Source organism: Vitis vinifera, chromosome 8 (assembly GCF_030704535.1).
Source record: "Vitis vinifera cultivar Pinot Noir 40024 chromosome 8, ASM3070453v1".
Lineage (NCBI taxonomy): Eukaryota > Viridiplantae > Streptophyta > Magnoliopsida > Vitales > Vitaceae > Vitis > Vitis vinifera.
The window spans coordinates 15,289,422-15,305,841 of NC_081812.1; the positions used below are offsets into that span (position 1 = coordinate 15,289,422).

A 16,420-nucleotide genomic window follows, 5' to 3' on the forward strand; every position below is an offset into this window, starting at 1 on the left:
GATGGAAAGGTAAGTTCGTGATGGAGGGTTGCCTCCTTTTGGGTGCTTGAAAACCTTAAAAACCACTTTGGAAAGAAGGGGACCCAATTTGAGAAGAAAATAAAGAACATATACCCCACAAAACTGTAGAATGTTTTTTATTTCATCGAAATTAAATTACAAAATCACTTGGAAATTGTTGTCTGATAAGTTCAAAACATTTTCACGTGGCCTGATGTTTTTGGCAGACGATGTTTGAAGAGTATTTGAAAATTTCCCTTGAACATGACTAACAGCTCTTCTAGTTTTAAGTTCCTGATGTTTCCTAATACTAAATAAGTTTATTGAAAAGCAGATTCCTTTGCCTTAAAAGAGAGTCCCGGGTAACTGTGATCATGCAGGCTAAGTAAAAGCTTGAGCGCCAAAGAGGTCATGTATATGGATAAGGCAAAAATGCAGCCCTTTCAAAGAAGACAACATCAATGATGAAGTTTCAAACAAGGCAAAAATATCTAAATTGGCTCATCCCACTCAGGCTAAAGCACCCTGATTTAACAGGCTTCATAAAAGAGAAAGATCAATCTAATGTCTCATATCTACAACCACACTTCAAAATTAGAATATATGAATTCATTTACCAATCTTAGTTTGCTTTGCTTGCCTACCCACCTGCTTTCAATGCAAAAGAGAAGATAATGAATTGTGGCTGTTTCTGCTGGTAGCTTGTTTCAGCTCCTGCAGTAGTAGTAAGGGGATATACTGGTGGTGTTGGTGAGTGATGGAGAGTAATAGTGCTGGAGAACTGTTGTACTCTGTAAGCTGCCTTGAGTGGGATTAGCTGGTGAAGCAGTTGTAACCGAAGACAAGAATCCTGATGATGCTGCAGTAGAGAAGAGAGGTGGAGTAGCCCCACCATAAGGGCCATGATTTTGCCATGCCCAGTTTGGCAAGTGATCAACTTCAATCCTCTTCTCTATTGCTCTTTCCTGCTAATGGCAAAACCAATGCTGGTTTTAGCTAACATATAAATACTTGGGAGTTTTCTCTCTGTAATCAATTTGTCAATAGCAAAATCATGGTGTTATTTTAATAGTAAATATACATCGTTTGTCAGATGCGCATAAACTTAAGTGAACTCCACAGCATAAACCTGGATATCTAGGCACACTGGAGGAGAGTTCAGAAAGCTCTTTCCCAGGACATTGTCTTAGAAAGATTAAGATTGTCTTAGAAATGCAGGCAAAATAAGGCAACTCAACTTGAAAATCTATCCAAGGACGTTGTTTTAGAAAGGTTAAGATTATGGGTTAAGTTCATAAATTTAGGAGGGGAGGGTATGGTCTCTAGTCTTTGAGGAAAAAACATCTTGCCCACAAAAAAGATCACCAAAATGATTTGATGTTCAAACCGACTGGCAAATAAATGATTGAAATGCGGCCAACCATACTCTAGAGGTTAAATGGTAAAATATAGGTGCTATTTCAAATTAATAACTTGAGGAAAATCATTGTTTCATTTACTAATACCAGGAAACAGAGGAGGCACTTGAGTGAAATTACCTTATAGATAGGAAAGACACGAGAATTTACACCACTCCAGCTAGGAGGGTGATCAGATGCCATTACCAGGCCATATGATGGATGAACCCCCAGTGTTGCTGAAGTAGAGTTCTCAATCTGTAAAACAACAGAGGGCTACCAGGTAAGTTTACTTGAGACCTTATGCAACTTTAAAGTCACAGATGAATAACTGGAGGATCAATCTCAAAGTCACTGATTCCAGATTAGGGAAAACTAAAATTTAACCTTACCCTTTCTCCCCTGTCATCAGGCATGGCATCGTGGCCCTGCCGGGAAGGAGAACCATTTGCTTTGCTGTTCCTAACTGGTTCATCAGACATTGGTTCATCAGAAAAATATGGAGCGACTCCCAAGTGCAGATCAAGATTGGGTAACAGGTTTAGATTTTGGCTACTCCCTGTGTAAATTATGTTTATGAACTCCAGGATTAGTTGATTATGTACAATTTTTTTTTTTTTCTTTAAAAAAAAAAAGTTCTTAGAAGACGAAGTAAATCAAGAGCTTTTACCTCCATTATCAGCTGGGAAGATTATCTCTCCTTCGTATGTGCTTGGCTCAAAGTTGGTTACTGCTTCTCGTCCATTGCATTTTATAGCAGCCTTGTCGTAGGCCCTGCTTTCAAGAAACGAAGGATTCCTTATGAGGTTGAGATGTCTAAATTAAGACATTCAGTATGAGGAAGAGATTCAAACCTTGCAGCTTCTATCTCACTATCGAACAGACCAAGATAAATATACCTGCAGGCAAGCATATACCAACCAATGAATACCATCTTCACATCCATACTCGACCAATCCAATTTATTAAAAAATCAGGGAAATAGAAAACGGGATGACACGATAACACAGTTAATACTACTAGACACATCCAAGGATTAGAAAATCATTCAAATAGAAGATCTCTCACTTCTTGCCCAGAAACTGTCCCATTCGAGCTTCCCATCGACCACATTTGTGCAGTGTCACTCCCCTGTACTTGGAACTTCCTCTCGAGAATCCAGTGCTCCCGCGACGGAGAACATGCACAAACTCTTCCTTGGTGAAGTTACTCATCTGAAAAACAATATCCATTCAGGTTCCAGAGAGAACCCAAATATTGAATTGAATCGGTAGCACCTACTTTTAATTCTCTAACCAACCTGCTTAATGTCCTCGTCATAATCACTGACAGCAAAATTGATATCGGCATCAGCACCGCGGAACTTGATGGCAGCTCGATCATATGCCCTGAAATTATGCAACAAAATTTATAAAAAAAAAAAAAAAGAAGAAGAAAGAAACAATAAAGAAATAGTCCACAAATCATACCGAACAAAAAACTATATCAAGCAGGAAAATTATTTTATAGTTAAGTAATGATTCTAACCTAGCTGCAGCATGCGCAGTGTCAAATCCACCTATAAAAATTATAGGAAGAAGAAAAATCAAACACCCAGATAGATTAAAACAGGCACCATACACATGAAATTTTCTAGTAGAATTGATAAACAAAGTTGAGTAAACGAAAGAGATCATAGCTACTCACCCAAATACACTTGTTTACCACAATCCCTGAACAAAACAAACCACAAATAAGCATTCAATTCAAAATCATAGAAAAGTACGAACAGGGACTCCATTATCCACAAACACATTATACAAACCATATATGCGATTCCCATCTCCCAGTTCTCCGATAAAAGGTAACTCCTCGATACTGCGAGCTCCGTGACCTTGGCCCCCGCCGACTCTTCTTCACCTGCTGTTGCTGTTGTGGTTTCTTTGGCAGCAGCGGGCCACCGGAACCCACCTGCAGGATACACGGATGCTGCAAAGAAGAACCCAAAGAACAGTCACCTTCCCCACCACTGGTCACCGGGAAAAACTGCCTCGTAACAGAATCTGAGCTCTTATTGTCATGATCTTCATTTTGCTTGAAGAAATCGAAGCTAAACGCTACAATGCCGCAGCAGTGATCGAGGTGGTTAGAAGAAGAGTCATCGTCGGCGGTGGTGCTGCTCAAGGCATCGGCATTGACGATGGAGGAATTGAAGCTTCCAGAATCTTCCATTTGGTTGCTAGAAAGGTCAAGGAGCTTCCCCGGATCCACCGCCTGGGTAGAACCGTGAAATGAATCATCCGAAACATCATTAAGATTGAGATCCAACATCACGTCTCAAGTCCAATTATATTGAATATGGAGGATCGGATGGAAGATTGTGAAGAGTCAAATTATTCAGTATTAAAAAACTAGTGCAAGAGTGAAACTACGAAGGATCGGATGGAAGAGTGAGGAAGGGGAGATCAGTCCAGTAGTTCCCAGAGAAAGCTTGCATTAGCGATGAAGAAACGTAGAATCACGGCATGGGCTGTGGTCGGGGACATGGGAGGTTTCATGTAGTGAGAGAGGCAAGGGGTCGCGTGGTTGGTGTGTGTGACTGAGGAAAGTACATCACTACAAGACTCCGATACATTGAGAGAAAGAGAGAGCGCGCAGAGGGGGGCAGATGGATGGGGATGAGGGAGATGGGACGTATGAAAGAACAAGCAGCAGCTATTTATTCCCATTTTCACAACATTGCCTCAACCTTCCTTTTTGGCGCGTGGTCAAGCAATTATAACATTACCCATTTTTTTCTTGCTTCTTCTTTTTCCTAACCAACTGCTTGTAAACCTAAATTTAACAAACTAATAGCTTATCGATACAAAAATTTTGAAATCAAGTATATTTCCTGTTATGCCCCTTTAGCGTTCTGCTCTAAATTCCAATTGCAAAAGCGAAACTCGCTCACGAGGGAAACGTTTTCCTGGCGGTCCATAGGAGTCGGCCATGGTATCATCGGGTGCTGGACTGCACATTTTTAACTGGCGTCCGACACTTGTCATACCCCCTTGTAGCCCACTACCTTTGCCCATTGTCCTTTTACTTCACCATTCCAAGCTGCATACAGAAGTATACAAAAAATGATGAACTTTAAACGTGAGGGTGAATTTAGTCGCGTCTATTGGTAATGGTACCTTTTTTCCGAGATTAAAAAATTATTCAGATTTGATAAAAAGAGATACTGGACATCTCACTGTTCATAAAGTGGGATAAGGTTTTGATTTTCCCGACCAGCTTTGGTTTTCCCTCATAAATATTATGAAGAATAAAGTGAAATAACATATGGTTTTTCTTTTCTTTTCCCTTCAAAAACTCCTCACAAATGCTGCACTAAAGATCCAAGCGTTTATTATTATGAGTGTGGGGAACATGGGAAGTTTATAATGAATAGCATTATTAAGTGTAATTGAACCTCTTTTTCTGCATTCCGCAATATGCATATATGCCTTCATTGGCCTAGCACCTACATCCAGCTGTAAAATAATTTGTGGGTCCGGACCTGTAAAATAAAGAATATAGAGCTTAAAAAAAAAAATTTTACATTTTTATTATTTTAATAGTTTTTGAGATTGAGTAAAACAATGATACTTTGGTTATCATCTGAAAATCACAGCAATTAGTTTTCTTGAATGAAATAAAACATGTTTTAATCTTTTTTGGACTGAAAAAAAAGAAGAAAAAAGATTAGTCATAAATTTTCAAATATTTTGATCCTTTTGCATTTTATCCCATATTTTCTAATAAACAATCAATATAATTTATAATTTATAATTTATTTTGCATTAATAACACAATATTATTAGTTACTTATATTTACTTAAATTAATTTATATTGGTATTATTGATAAACTAATGAAACAATTTCAATTTAATTAAACAATTATTTTATTTTCTTTCTTTTTTCTCTCCTTTTGCAAATAAATTTAAATTTTCTATATTATAAAAATTTGCATCAATTTATTGACTATATATATCTAAGATAAATAAGAGCCTAGAATGTGAATCAACTAGATAGAATATTACAAGGAATTCGTTTTCAAAAATATAAATTTCATTTCCAAATTAATGTCAGGAAAACAATACCAGGTGTTCAACGTGAGTCAACAGTAAATTAAAAAAAAATTCTCCAAGAAAAAGGATTTTTTGATAATAATTTTAAATATATTGAAAGCATAAAAATAAAAATTTACGAAATAAGCTGAACTTGCGATTTTTTATAGCAACCCAGCAAAGCAGAAACTCTTACATAATAGGTATTAACATAAGGATAGCGTAAACGAATATTTGCATAGATGAACATTATGCGAAATCACGAAAACATCTTTACCACATCCCTAAGACTCTGATCTTAATTCTAACACTAATGGGTTTATTCGTTAGTGTCAGTCGCTTAACAGGCCCGGCTCTAGCAGGGTAGAATCTCAGCCCAAAACCAGGAGCGGGGGGGTCAAGTTCTTGTGGAGCAGATTAGCCCTGAAAAGCCCAATGTAATGTCCTGCATTCCAATTGCCATGCCCATACCGCGCCTGGGATACTCAAGGCACACTATGAGGGGTTCAGATGATAATTTCAAGAATCATCATACCCTCCAGCAATTTTTATGTGCCTCGACCGTCGACCAACGATTTGCCAAAGTGCAAAGAACTGATAATATGCGCCATTCAGACGTCCCTTATTCCAATTATCATCTTAAACCAATCACTCGTAACAGGAGTCACGAGGCCAACTTCTAGCTCCCATGCATATCGTACAAAGATACAAGCAATGTTTGTGATGCAGTTAAAACATTTTAAAAAATCAACAATAAGAAAAACGAAGAAACATGTTCAAAATCCTACCTTGCATTCAAGAAAAACATATGATGCTGGCAAAACCTATGCCATCTGCACCATTTTAACGGCAGAGTTATCAGAGGCCATGCGACATCAATTTGTCTTCGAAAATCGGATCGCCTTGGTCCCATCTACCGCTATGGCATTGCAATGTTTCATTCAGACATTCATAGCTACATGGCATGAATAAGAGCACATTTTACCCGTCTAAATATGGTATAGAAGGGTATGTCCTAAACAGCATATGTTTCTTTACAAAATAATCCTAAAGCTTTGATCAATCTGATCCTTTATATTTAAGCAGATGCATTCAACCAAAAAGCCTAAATACACAAAGCATCAAACAGGAAAAATCCATCCATGCTTCAAGCAGAAAAACACAAATGGATTCCAACAAAATATTGACATAAACCAAATGCTAAAGCACCAAAAAAACATTATGGATTCAAACAAAATGTTGGAAGGTTACCAATGTAGAAGTTTGACGTCCAAACATAAAGCATAAACCAGATACTTCTAAAATATTTTAACTCCAGTTCTGTTTCAACTAAAAGATTTACCCACCTAACTGGGAAAGTAAATAAGAAGGGAAGTGAAAGGCCAAGGGTTCGTCTTTTGTTCGAGCCATTCCTCTCCCACCTAATCTCATCCATAAACTCAAAACCGCAAATAGAGAACAAAACAATTAACAAAATAAAGGTCTCAAGGGTATTAAAAACAGAGGGCGAAATCACTGGGAGACACCAAGCCACTTTGAGAAGTTGTCAAATTCAGTGTAATCGCTGTCGGAGATCATTGTCTGGTACCAGGCCTTGCCTGCAGCCTTGATGGCTGCAACCTCCTCCTGAGAAGTTAAATATAAAAGAAAACATCAAATTAGAAGCTATCCCGGTTTTACATCATGTAAGGCAATGAATATCTCTGTAACACACAACAAGGAAAAACCACTAATGAACATAATTATGAAAACTAAGTTGTGAAGATACACTACTTCATATCATTTAGAATTAAAGCATTCAACATATATAATCAAATTCTAATTGGTAAGATAACGTAGTCAAGAATAACTGCAAGATATGCTAGATTAGTCATATAAACAAATTCAAAAAGATTCTCAAATTAAAAATTAATACGAGAAGAAACATAAACCTCAGACCTAAAATACCACAAAACCAGGGGCCAAGAATATTTTAATTTTTCCATCTAGGGATAAACATAGTGAAGTTCAAGTGCAACAATACATATTGAGATCATTATTTAAACAGATTTTCGGATCCTGCCATTTGCATTAAGATGCATATCTAGACTTGAAATTATCATCCGGGGTACTCCACATGCATATAATTCTATAAAATTATCCACACAGATACAAAGTACACATTTGATAACGAATAGGCAGAGAAGAGTTAGCTATACCATATTGTTAGAATTATGTTAATAGGATTCACCTGAAATAGCTAAAAACTGCATATGAAAACATCAAATGTCCATGATATTTCATGATTGGAAACATGGAATTGTTGTGCACAGTTATGGTTGCCGAGAAGAGAAAATAAAGGAAGTACGAGCCCATATACTAGTAAATTGTTTCAGTTCCGAAAAGCTAATAACTAAATCAATCTCGATTAATAACTACACAGTTGAAGCAATTGTAAAATTCGACATTTATTTTCATTAGTCCACAGAACCCAAATAGAGGATCCAGATATTTACCTTCGGAATTTGTTTCCTCTTCTTGTCAAGCTTCTCCTGCTTGGCCTTGACCCGTTGTGCCTCAGCCAGAAGCGCCATCCTTCTTGCAGTCTTTGCATACGGATTCAACTTCAGCATAGTATTCAAGTTCTTGAGCGGGTTCTTCTTCATTGGTGCCCTCTTCACCTCCTTTTTGATCGGCCTCACCACTGACTGAACCTCGTCGGAGTTGATAATCCTAGCCAAATCAGCATTAACCATTTTTGAACGGGGCAACAAGTACCCATTCTTCTTCTCCGAAGTTTTTTCGAAGGATCCGTAGATTGAATCCAATTTCTCGAATGCTGATTTGGTCCAAATCACGAACCTCCCAAGATGGCCACCGGGAGCGAGTTTCAGAAGATTAAGTCTGTCCACATTAGCGACCTCAACCCCAGGAATGTTCCGGAAAGCCTTGACGAGCTTTGCACCCTCCGTGCCGTAGACGATCAAGGGGCCCTTCCTAGAAATGTATCGGCGGTTCCTCATTTTACCCTTCCCGGGACGAATAGCGTGGCTGTCTTTCGCTTTCTCCGCATCAGGATAAGCACCGACCTGCTTCAGAATATCAATCGCCGCCGATGTTTTCTCAACGCTCTCGGCTGAATCACCGATCACCAGGGGAAGCTCGGGGACCGATTCGATCCGGTGGCCGCGAGCCATGACTAGAGAAGGGATAGCCGAAGCGGCGATCGCGGAGACCACGGCATAGCGCTTCTGGTTGACGTTAATCTTGCGGTGCCAGCGGCGCCAGATCTTGGTGGGGGCGAACATTCGACCGCCACGGCACATGTTTCCGAAGGCACCCTGGCCAGCACGGTGAGTACCACCACCTGGCACACGAGGGATACGGGAAACAGCGCGGCCAGTACCCCAGGACTCAGCGGAGGTCTGGTGACCGGCGCGACGACTAACGGCGTAGGGCTGGCGGCTGTTTTTGGAGATGTTGGAGTGGACAAAGGTGACGATGTCAGGACGGATGGAGGCTTTCATAACATCAGGGAGAGGGACGGCGTTTCCGCCGTCGGTGGCCATATCAGACTTTAGGACTTGAACTGTGACGAGAGGACGGGCGGCGGCGGCGGCCATTGTTTGCGCCTGGTGGGGGTGTGTGAGGGTGAGAGACAAGTGACAGCGTTTTGGTGTGTGATACTGAAACTAGGGTTTCGGTGCACTTATACAGGAGGAGGAAATGCAAGAATAAAATTACGAATCTGACCTCTCTAGACTGTTTGGATGCGGGATTGGTTACCTTGGTAGGATTAAGGGTTTAGCCAAAAAATGGTTAGGGTTTTTAAACTCTGCAAAGATACCAAAATGCCCTTGCTTTGCGATTAATTTTTCCTTTCTTTGTTTTGGCTATTCACGAAAATTTTGATAAATCAATGGATAGAGTCAATGAAAATTGAATATTTTTACTTTGAGAACACAAATTTTAAGGCTTAGATATTCGCGGTAATCGGTGCAAAACAGCAAGAACACTTCAATGATCATTGTGATGGTTCAGACAGCCAGTTCTTAAATTCTTGGTTTTTTTTTTCCTTTAATTAGAAAATTGCGAAATAAATTAGTCTGTCATAAGAACCTACCAATTTTTTTGACATTCTAAATTCCAGTTTATTTGTCTTTCTTTCCTCTGTTTTTTTTTTTTCCCTCTTGTAAAAGCATTCAAATTACAAAAGTCATTTACCATTTTAACAAATGCATCCTGAGATTGTGTTGGTAACAGGAAATAAGTAGTATACAGCAATTTTAGTTCAAAAAACATGCAATCTTCGAAATCAAATTCCTTCTATTTTCTTACACTTTGCACCTAACCCCAAAAACTGACTTGTTGACTAGCCACTGGCTGAGACCCAGAACACTCACACTGAGTCAGGTTCTTAGGCCCGTGTCCCGTAATCACCCCACCATTAATAAGTCATCCAAACTGGCTCCCAAATCATCCAGCAGAAATTGGATTTAGATAATGTCATCTTACACACTGATCAGAACACAAGAAATCATGATGCATAAAGCAAAATGTATAAGCTTAGGAACAACCCCTTTTATTCCCTAATGCTGAAGAGTGCAGGCATGACATACACAAGGCTGTTAATATCCGAATTGGAAGTGTGCTCATATGGATGATTTCAAGCTCAAGTACATCTATGAGATCTGAGCTCCTGGTTTGCCTACCATCTAAGTAGCAAATTTCAGGAAGTGAAAAAAAAAGATTATGAATCACAGAGATAAATAGGTCCCTCCTTAATACATCTCATTTAAAAAAAGAAAAAAAATAGGGATTACGAATCACAGAGATAAACAAGTCCCTCCTTAATACAGCTCATTCCAAGCAGTATTGATTCCCACCAGGTATGAAAATTTATATACAATGACAAGAAACTATTGTACAAGCAGGTTTCTGGATCTGGATCATTTTGCTTGCCTGAAAGAAAATGAACAGCTTGTCAGAAAATTAAGCTCATGTTACAGGTTTCAATGCAGAGAATGAAGGCTTGACAGGGATGTTTAGTTCAGGAGAAAAAAAAAAAAACCCATCAAACACATCACTCACATTTTATCATAAGTTCCCTTATATTTGATTCTTAGAAAATTTGAGGAAAAAAAAGTGAAAAAAAAAAAATGATTTAAAGTTACATACATTATCTGTACATATTTCTTCAAATTCATTTCACTAATTTTTCCATGTCCATAGAAAGATTAAACAATTTTAAAATATTCAAGTTTCTAACTAATTTTAATCATTTTTCATTTTCTTTTGAATTTTTCACAATAAACTTTTTCTTTAACATTTCTTTTTTTTCCTTCCCTGATACTTTCCTGGAACTTTTTTTTTGATAGAGAACAAAATCATGTATTAAGAAGTGCCTAAAAGGACGTGTGCACCCTATGTATACAATAGTATACACAGAAACAACCGAAGGCAAACCACAAACAAAGATGATTTACACCAAGGCAATGCTAACCACAATAAATAGCATCTAGGAAATTCAACATGGGGGCGTTCTCCAACTCCAAAGAATCCCTAAACACAGCATTCAAGATATTTTACAACCAGAACCAGCATGCTTTATCCAACTTTTGGTCTCAGTTTCATAGATCATATAGCTTTAAAAAATACTCAACAATTCAACAAACAGAAACTCTTTCTACAGCCATTTCAGATGATAAATGCAGATCTTGTTTTTATTAGTTGAGAGTTGACTATGTGCCTTCCAGAACAGATTGTTGATCCAAGTCAAGGGGCTGAATCTCAAAGACTTTGGTAAATTGTTTTCAACTTCATTTTGTTTGACTCTTTCCCCAGGAACATTTTTTGTATGTCAGGACTCATCCATTAAGCAGGCTTACTTTCAAAAACTCCATATCCATACACAACGGATAAACGTATCAATTCATTAAAAAAAAAAAAAACCAAGCCTAACTTTTTGCATTTCTGGATAAAGCAGTCAAAACCGACCACTCAAGCAAGGCTTGCAATCTCTCTGAGTTGATCACTGCAATCTAACCAAAAAAACCCAGTTTTAACCATCCTCCCTCCATACCTGTCATAGGTTTTTTTTTTTTTTTTATAGGTAAAAGCAATTGTATTAAAAGTGCCTAAAACACGCCTAAAGAATACACAATGTATACAAGGCCAAAAATAGGGGGAGGGATTCAAAAAAAACACTTACAGCCCAACCAATCAATAAAGTCAAATAAAAACAATGTGCTAGACCCCTTTTATAAGTTGGTCATAAAAGCGGCCTGGGCTTCAGTTCTTCCACTTTTACCATTAGTGCTGCTGACAATTAAGTCACTGCTGAAATTTAAGAGGCCAACAATTCAATTTGTCCAAGTTCTTCCAACAGAAAATTCCTATCAAGTGGAATTAATCTAACTTCTTCCAATAGAAATTTCCTACCAAATGGAATGCACATCCAACATAAACTTCCAACAGTGTTTTGCTCTATCTAATGCCAAATATTCTACAAAAAAAAAAAAGAGGAAAAAGAAAGGTCATCATGGTTTCTCTTTTCATGTCCACAGAGCATATGCAACTAGACCCATATCATTCCTTACAACTGCAATTATTTTCATTGTGCATGAAAATCTACAGCAATCAACTTTCCCTCATCCTGTCACAGTCAAGGCCCCATTATCTTTTCAGAAAATTTTCAAGATTGAGAGTTAAGAATGGTGGGAGCATTCCTTTAGCCAATTCAGATCATGATGGTTTGAAGAGATTGCAAGGACAGATTAGTTTGGAGATTTATTAAGGATGGGAAGTTCTCCATAAATCCTTTTATGAATCTTTAGAATTAGTTTTTGGAGGCACTAACTCTTAGTAGTTTATTAAGCCTTTTCCTTGATCATTACAATATACGCCCTATTTTTGAAATTATTAATTAAACTTTTCCAGCAGCCACTAACTCTTAGTGGTTTATTAAGCCCTATGGATTTGTTGAGTTGATGTTCCTTGGTTTTTTGTATCCCTTACAAAATAGTTCATGATATTTTTATATTTCTTTTGTTCTCTTAATACTCATATCACTAACCTAAGAGAATTGCATGCAATTCCTGGTATAAAAGTTTTCTAGCTCTTTCTCAATGTAATTGTCTTGCAATTTACCTAAATACCAGTAAACAGACTGAGCTTTCTTATGAAGAATTTTGGATTTGTAGCATTATATTTCCATTCCTAATACTTTATAAAGGTATATCCTCCAAAAGCTCACCAACCTGAAAGAGATTAGGGTGCTAAACTTTATTAGCATAAGAAAAGGGGGGAATAGTAGGGGCAGAAGTTGCAAAGCTGATTCTTGCACTTTTACATAAAGTGCACAACCTCCATTGAGTCCTGAACATGGGTGATTATATATGTTTACTCTTAACACCCTCCTCTGGGTTCAAAGGAAGACCAGTATTAAAAGGGACCCATGAGATCATATGGGCAGTTATCTGCATTATCATATTATTATAGCCTAGTACCAAAATAGTAAAAATTATGAAATCTAAGTGCATGTCAAAATTGTAAAAACGGAATTTAGCAGGTAGTGATAATCCTATTTTTTCCAAAACAGAAACAACTTACTGAACTGATGATAGGAACTTTAGTCTAGAAACAAGTAACTCAGAATTTATTGCTCGAGTTATTATACTCAAAATGAAACAAAAAGTAAGATTCTAAATAACCACACTAAAACACAAATAACGTGAACAAACAAAACATGCATAATTCTCAGAATTACTATTACAATGAAATAAAAGAGAACCCATTTGCAAAAATTTCAGTTTGTTCAAAAAGGAAAATAAGTTTTGACATTCAGGAATATTACCTTAACATCAATGAGTCAAGCATCTAGTTAAATGTCAATCTTCGTCTTCAGAGCTTCCCATTTCACTACTATAATCACTACTATCATCATCTTGATCGAGGTTAATATCCAGCTGAACATGTGGAACATGTATTGGCTCAGGAGCCTTTTGCAATCCATGAGCAGCAAGGGGTCGTGGAAGTTGCTCCTCAGCTCTAGAAGGAATTGGAATAGACTCCAGTGGGGGCAATGGCACCGGGTCCCCAGGTTTCCATCCAGGTGGAGGCACAATTGGTAAGCTTGGCAATTCCACCGGCATCCCAGGTTTCCAACCTGATGGAACTGTGATGTTTGGAGGAAGCAAACCCTGAATTGAAGGTAGATTGGCAAGTGGGTTGGAATCTGCAGGTTGTGCAGGTGGGGGTTCAATGAATGTTTCAATTGTCTTCTCCTTGATTCCTACTGCTTTAGGTAAACCGACATCAAGGTCAGAAAAGTTGTATAGCTGGGAAGCACGCATTTGCTCCTCCTGTGGGGCAGGAGGAAGCGCACCACGAAGAGGAGCCTGACCAGCACCAAATTCTGGTGGTGCAAAGGTTGTGTAGCTTATCCGGTGGGCATATGACAAAATATCTGATAAATTTAGCTGAGAAGCAACAGTAGTGGTACATGAAGAAGAATCCTCAGAATCATCAGCTGTGTTTGATCGTTTGGGGCGACGATAATCAGAGTAGTCATCAACAAGTATGTCAAGAACCGCCTCAGCTTCCTTTAGTTTATTGGCAAAGGCAAGAATGGCAGAATCCTTGGACCGGATTTCACGTGTGATCTTTTGCTTAGCATCTTGTAGATCAAGAATTTCTTGAAGTTCTGCAACTGCTTCAAAGAGTTGAGTTTGAAGGGACGTGAAAAGGGAAAGGATTTCTTTGGTGGAGGAAGGAGAGTGTTCAAGTGGAGTTGGGGTTGGGGGTATGGATTGAGAAGAAAGAAAGGTAGGGAGGGTGCCTCTAAAGGAGGTGAGCCAAAGGGATCGGTTAGGTGAGACCTCAAAGAGTCTAGATGCAAGGGAAGCCATCTGGAGGAGGAGAGATTGGGCTCTAGAGAGAGGTGGAAGGAGAGAAAGGAGGGTTGAGGAGGTTGTGGTAGTTGACAGATTTGACTGTTGGTGTGGTTGCTGCGATTGTGGGATTTGAGAGGAGAGTTTTGGAGCCGTAGAGTTTTGAAGAGAGGGTGAATTTGGATTTGGAAGGCCTAACCGAGCAGGCGACTGAACAATTTGGTGTTGGACACTTTGTAGCATTTTGGACTTTTCCTTCCTTCTTCTTCAAAGAATCCTACAACATGGTATTGAAGAGAATAGAAAGAGATGGTCTTAAACATTCACTTGGCAACCTAAATATATTACAGACAATAATCAGAATATGTCACAAGCACTCATGATATGTTGCATTACCTAAAGAATAGGGATGACCAAATCAATACCAATAAAATCAAGAACACCAAAATATTCTATAGAAAGGCATAACCCAGAATCCAAAGAGAAAAATGGTTCTTTCACTCATAGAACAAAAGAAAAGGATCATCAAATAGAGGGAAAGAAAATTCAAAACTAAATGGCCTAACAAGGATGAAAATCAAATGAGCATAATCACCATATAACTTGATAATTAGTAAAGTATAGTCAATATCATGCAAGAGAGATAGGCTCTCTTTTTTCATAGTAAAAGGAGACAAATATTTACAGTTGATCACTATAATAGAAGATTGGATATAAATAGAAACTATAATGGTGATCAACGAACATAAGAAATCATTGGCAGCAATATTTTGAGAAAAAGCCCTGCTAATGATGGATAAGTAAACATAATATAGAAAAATTCACCAGGTAGTAGTGATTATGGAGCCACGGAAATCCTTGCAAGTTTAGTTCGGAAACAGGAAATGTTTTACATAACAACAAAAGGAGCCAAAATATATTATTTGCTCCTGTGTCAAAAGCGCATTAAGCACTAAAAAGAAGTTTATATCCATCCCCGAAGACCCAAATAAACTGAATTAAAATCATTTTAAAAAAAAAAATCCCAGAATTTTTGGGCATTGTAACATTTCAGAATCATTGCTCTTGCTCACGAAGGCAAAAGAATTGAGTTGATCTTAGCTTTGAAAGCAAGAAAGATACTTAAAAAATGAGAACTGCTCAATGGCATTATGAATGGACTCCCCCCTACATGCAATTTGAATATAGAACATCATGGCGTGCCCTTGGATCTACTATAGCTCAACATCCCAGCCATTTGAAGAAAATCAGATATGAAATTTGAGAGAGCGAAAGCCAGAGGACGTACAGGAAACAATCGTGCTGGGACTTAGGACAAACAGCGCCTCAAACCGTTCGTTTTCGACGAGTCGAGACAGGAGAGACACTGAAATTCTCGTCCTTCCGGTGATTCACTTTTCGAATAGGAGAAACCACGAGCCTTCAACTCACCAAAAAGACCCTAAACGCCGAGAATTTTAGGGATTTTAACCAAGGGACCGGAGAGCGGAGGGACAGACGACTTTTAATTTATAAAACCGTTTGATTAGGATTTTGGAGTGGAGAGCCTGATCGCAAAGCCCAAGACTCGGTATGAATGGGCCTTTCCCCTAAGGCCCAATTTGTACACTTTGCTTGGGTTGGGCTCTTGGCATTCTTGCTTTCTGAAATAAGGTATCCACTTCATGGTCTTCTTCGATTTCTGTCAGCCTTTATCACTGAGCCTTTTAACGTGAGATGTCTTCTTTCAACAGTATTGTTTTCATAATTTTATGAATCAACAACATACAAAACATGAAAAGGGGAAAAATGGTAAAAAATTTAAGATTTCAAACATTTAAAAGAAACATTAAACTAAGAAACGATGAAATTAGATTGCATCTCAATATACAATTAAAAACTTTAAGAATGAAATTGTTTAAAAAGATGTAATTAGAGAGTGGTTGAATGGGCCTTTTAAAATTATGAAAAAAAATATATTTAGGAAAGGGTTTATTCTTTTACTAATTTTGATACAAAGGTCAACTAAATGATTATGAAGAAATATTTGTGCTAGACAGACAAAATAATCCAAAAAACAACTTCCACTTATTATTATTT

General features: G+C 38.0%; 3 protein-coding genes across 5 annotated transcripts; all 3 read right to left on the reverse strand.

Annotated features, from left to right (window-relative positions):
* Window positions 1–422: 422 nt before the first annotated feature.
* Window positions 423–4,176, reverse strand: LOC100244807 (APETALA2-like protein 3). Of its 2 annotated transcripts, none has more exons than XM_059739099.1 (10): window positions 3,202–4,176; window positions 3,084–3,109; window positions 2,925–2,955; window positions 2,698–2,785; window positions 2,466–2,611; window positions 2,252–2,296; window positions 2,068–2,171; window positions 1,790–1,863; window positions 1,539–1,655; window positions 423–965 (listed from the first exon to the last, which is right to left on the reverse strand). In XM_059739099.1, the coding sequence occupies exons 1-10, from the start codon at window positions 3,705–3,707 to the stop codon at window positions 708–710; spliced, it is 1,395 nt and encodes a 464-aa protein (XP_059595082.1). In that variant the 5' UTR covers window positions 3,708–4,176; the 3' UTR covers window positions 423–707. The 2 variants fall into 2 exon arrangements, with proteins under 2 accessions (XP_059595082.1, XP_002273339.1); XM_002273303.4 differs by having other exon boundaries at window positions 1,790–1,956.
* A 2,496-nt stretch (window positions 4,177–6,672) lies between these two features.
* Window positions 6,673–9,474, reverse strand: LOC100255110 (large ribosomal subunit protein uL4). The gene is made up of 2 exons (XM_002274939.5): window positions 7,967–9,474; window positions 6,673–7,097 (listed from the first exon to the last, which is right to left on the reverse strand). The coding sequence occupies exons 1-2, from the start codon at window positions 9,071–9,073 to the stop codon at window positions 6,984–6,986; spliced, it is 1,221 nt and encodes a 406-aa protein (XP_002274975.1). The 5' UTR covers window positions 9,074–9,474; the 3' UTR covers window positions 6,673–6,983.
* Window positions 9,475–10,000: 526 nt separating this feature from the next.
* LOC100249946 (mediator of RNA polymerase II transcription subunit 4) lies at window positions 10,001–15,853 on the reverse strand. 2 transcript variants are annotated; one of them, XM_002273274.4, is made up of 3 exons: window positions 15,630–15,853; window positions 13,306–14,618; window positions 10,001–10,412 (listed from the first exon to the last, which is right to left on the reverse strand). In XM_002273274.4, exon 2 carries the CDS (start codon window positions 14,582–14,584, stop codon window positions 13,340–13,342), a length of 1,245 nt encoding a protein of 414 aa, XP_002273310.1. In that variant the 5' UTR covers window positions 14,585–14,618; window positions 15,630–15,853; the 3' UTR covers window positions 10,001–10,412; window positions 13,306–13,339. The 2 variants fall into 2 exon arrangements, with proteins under 2 accessions (XP_002273310.1, XP_010653455.1); XM_010655153.3 differs by lacking the exon at window positions 15,630–15,853 and adding an exon at window positions 15,513–15,629.
* Window positions 15,854–16,420: the final 567 nt, after the last annotated feature.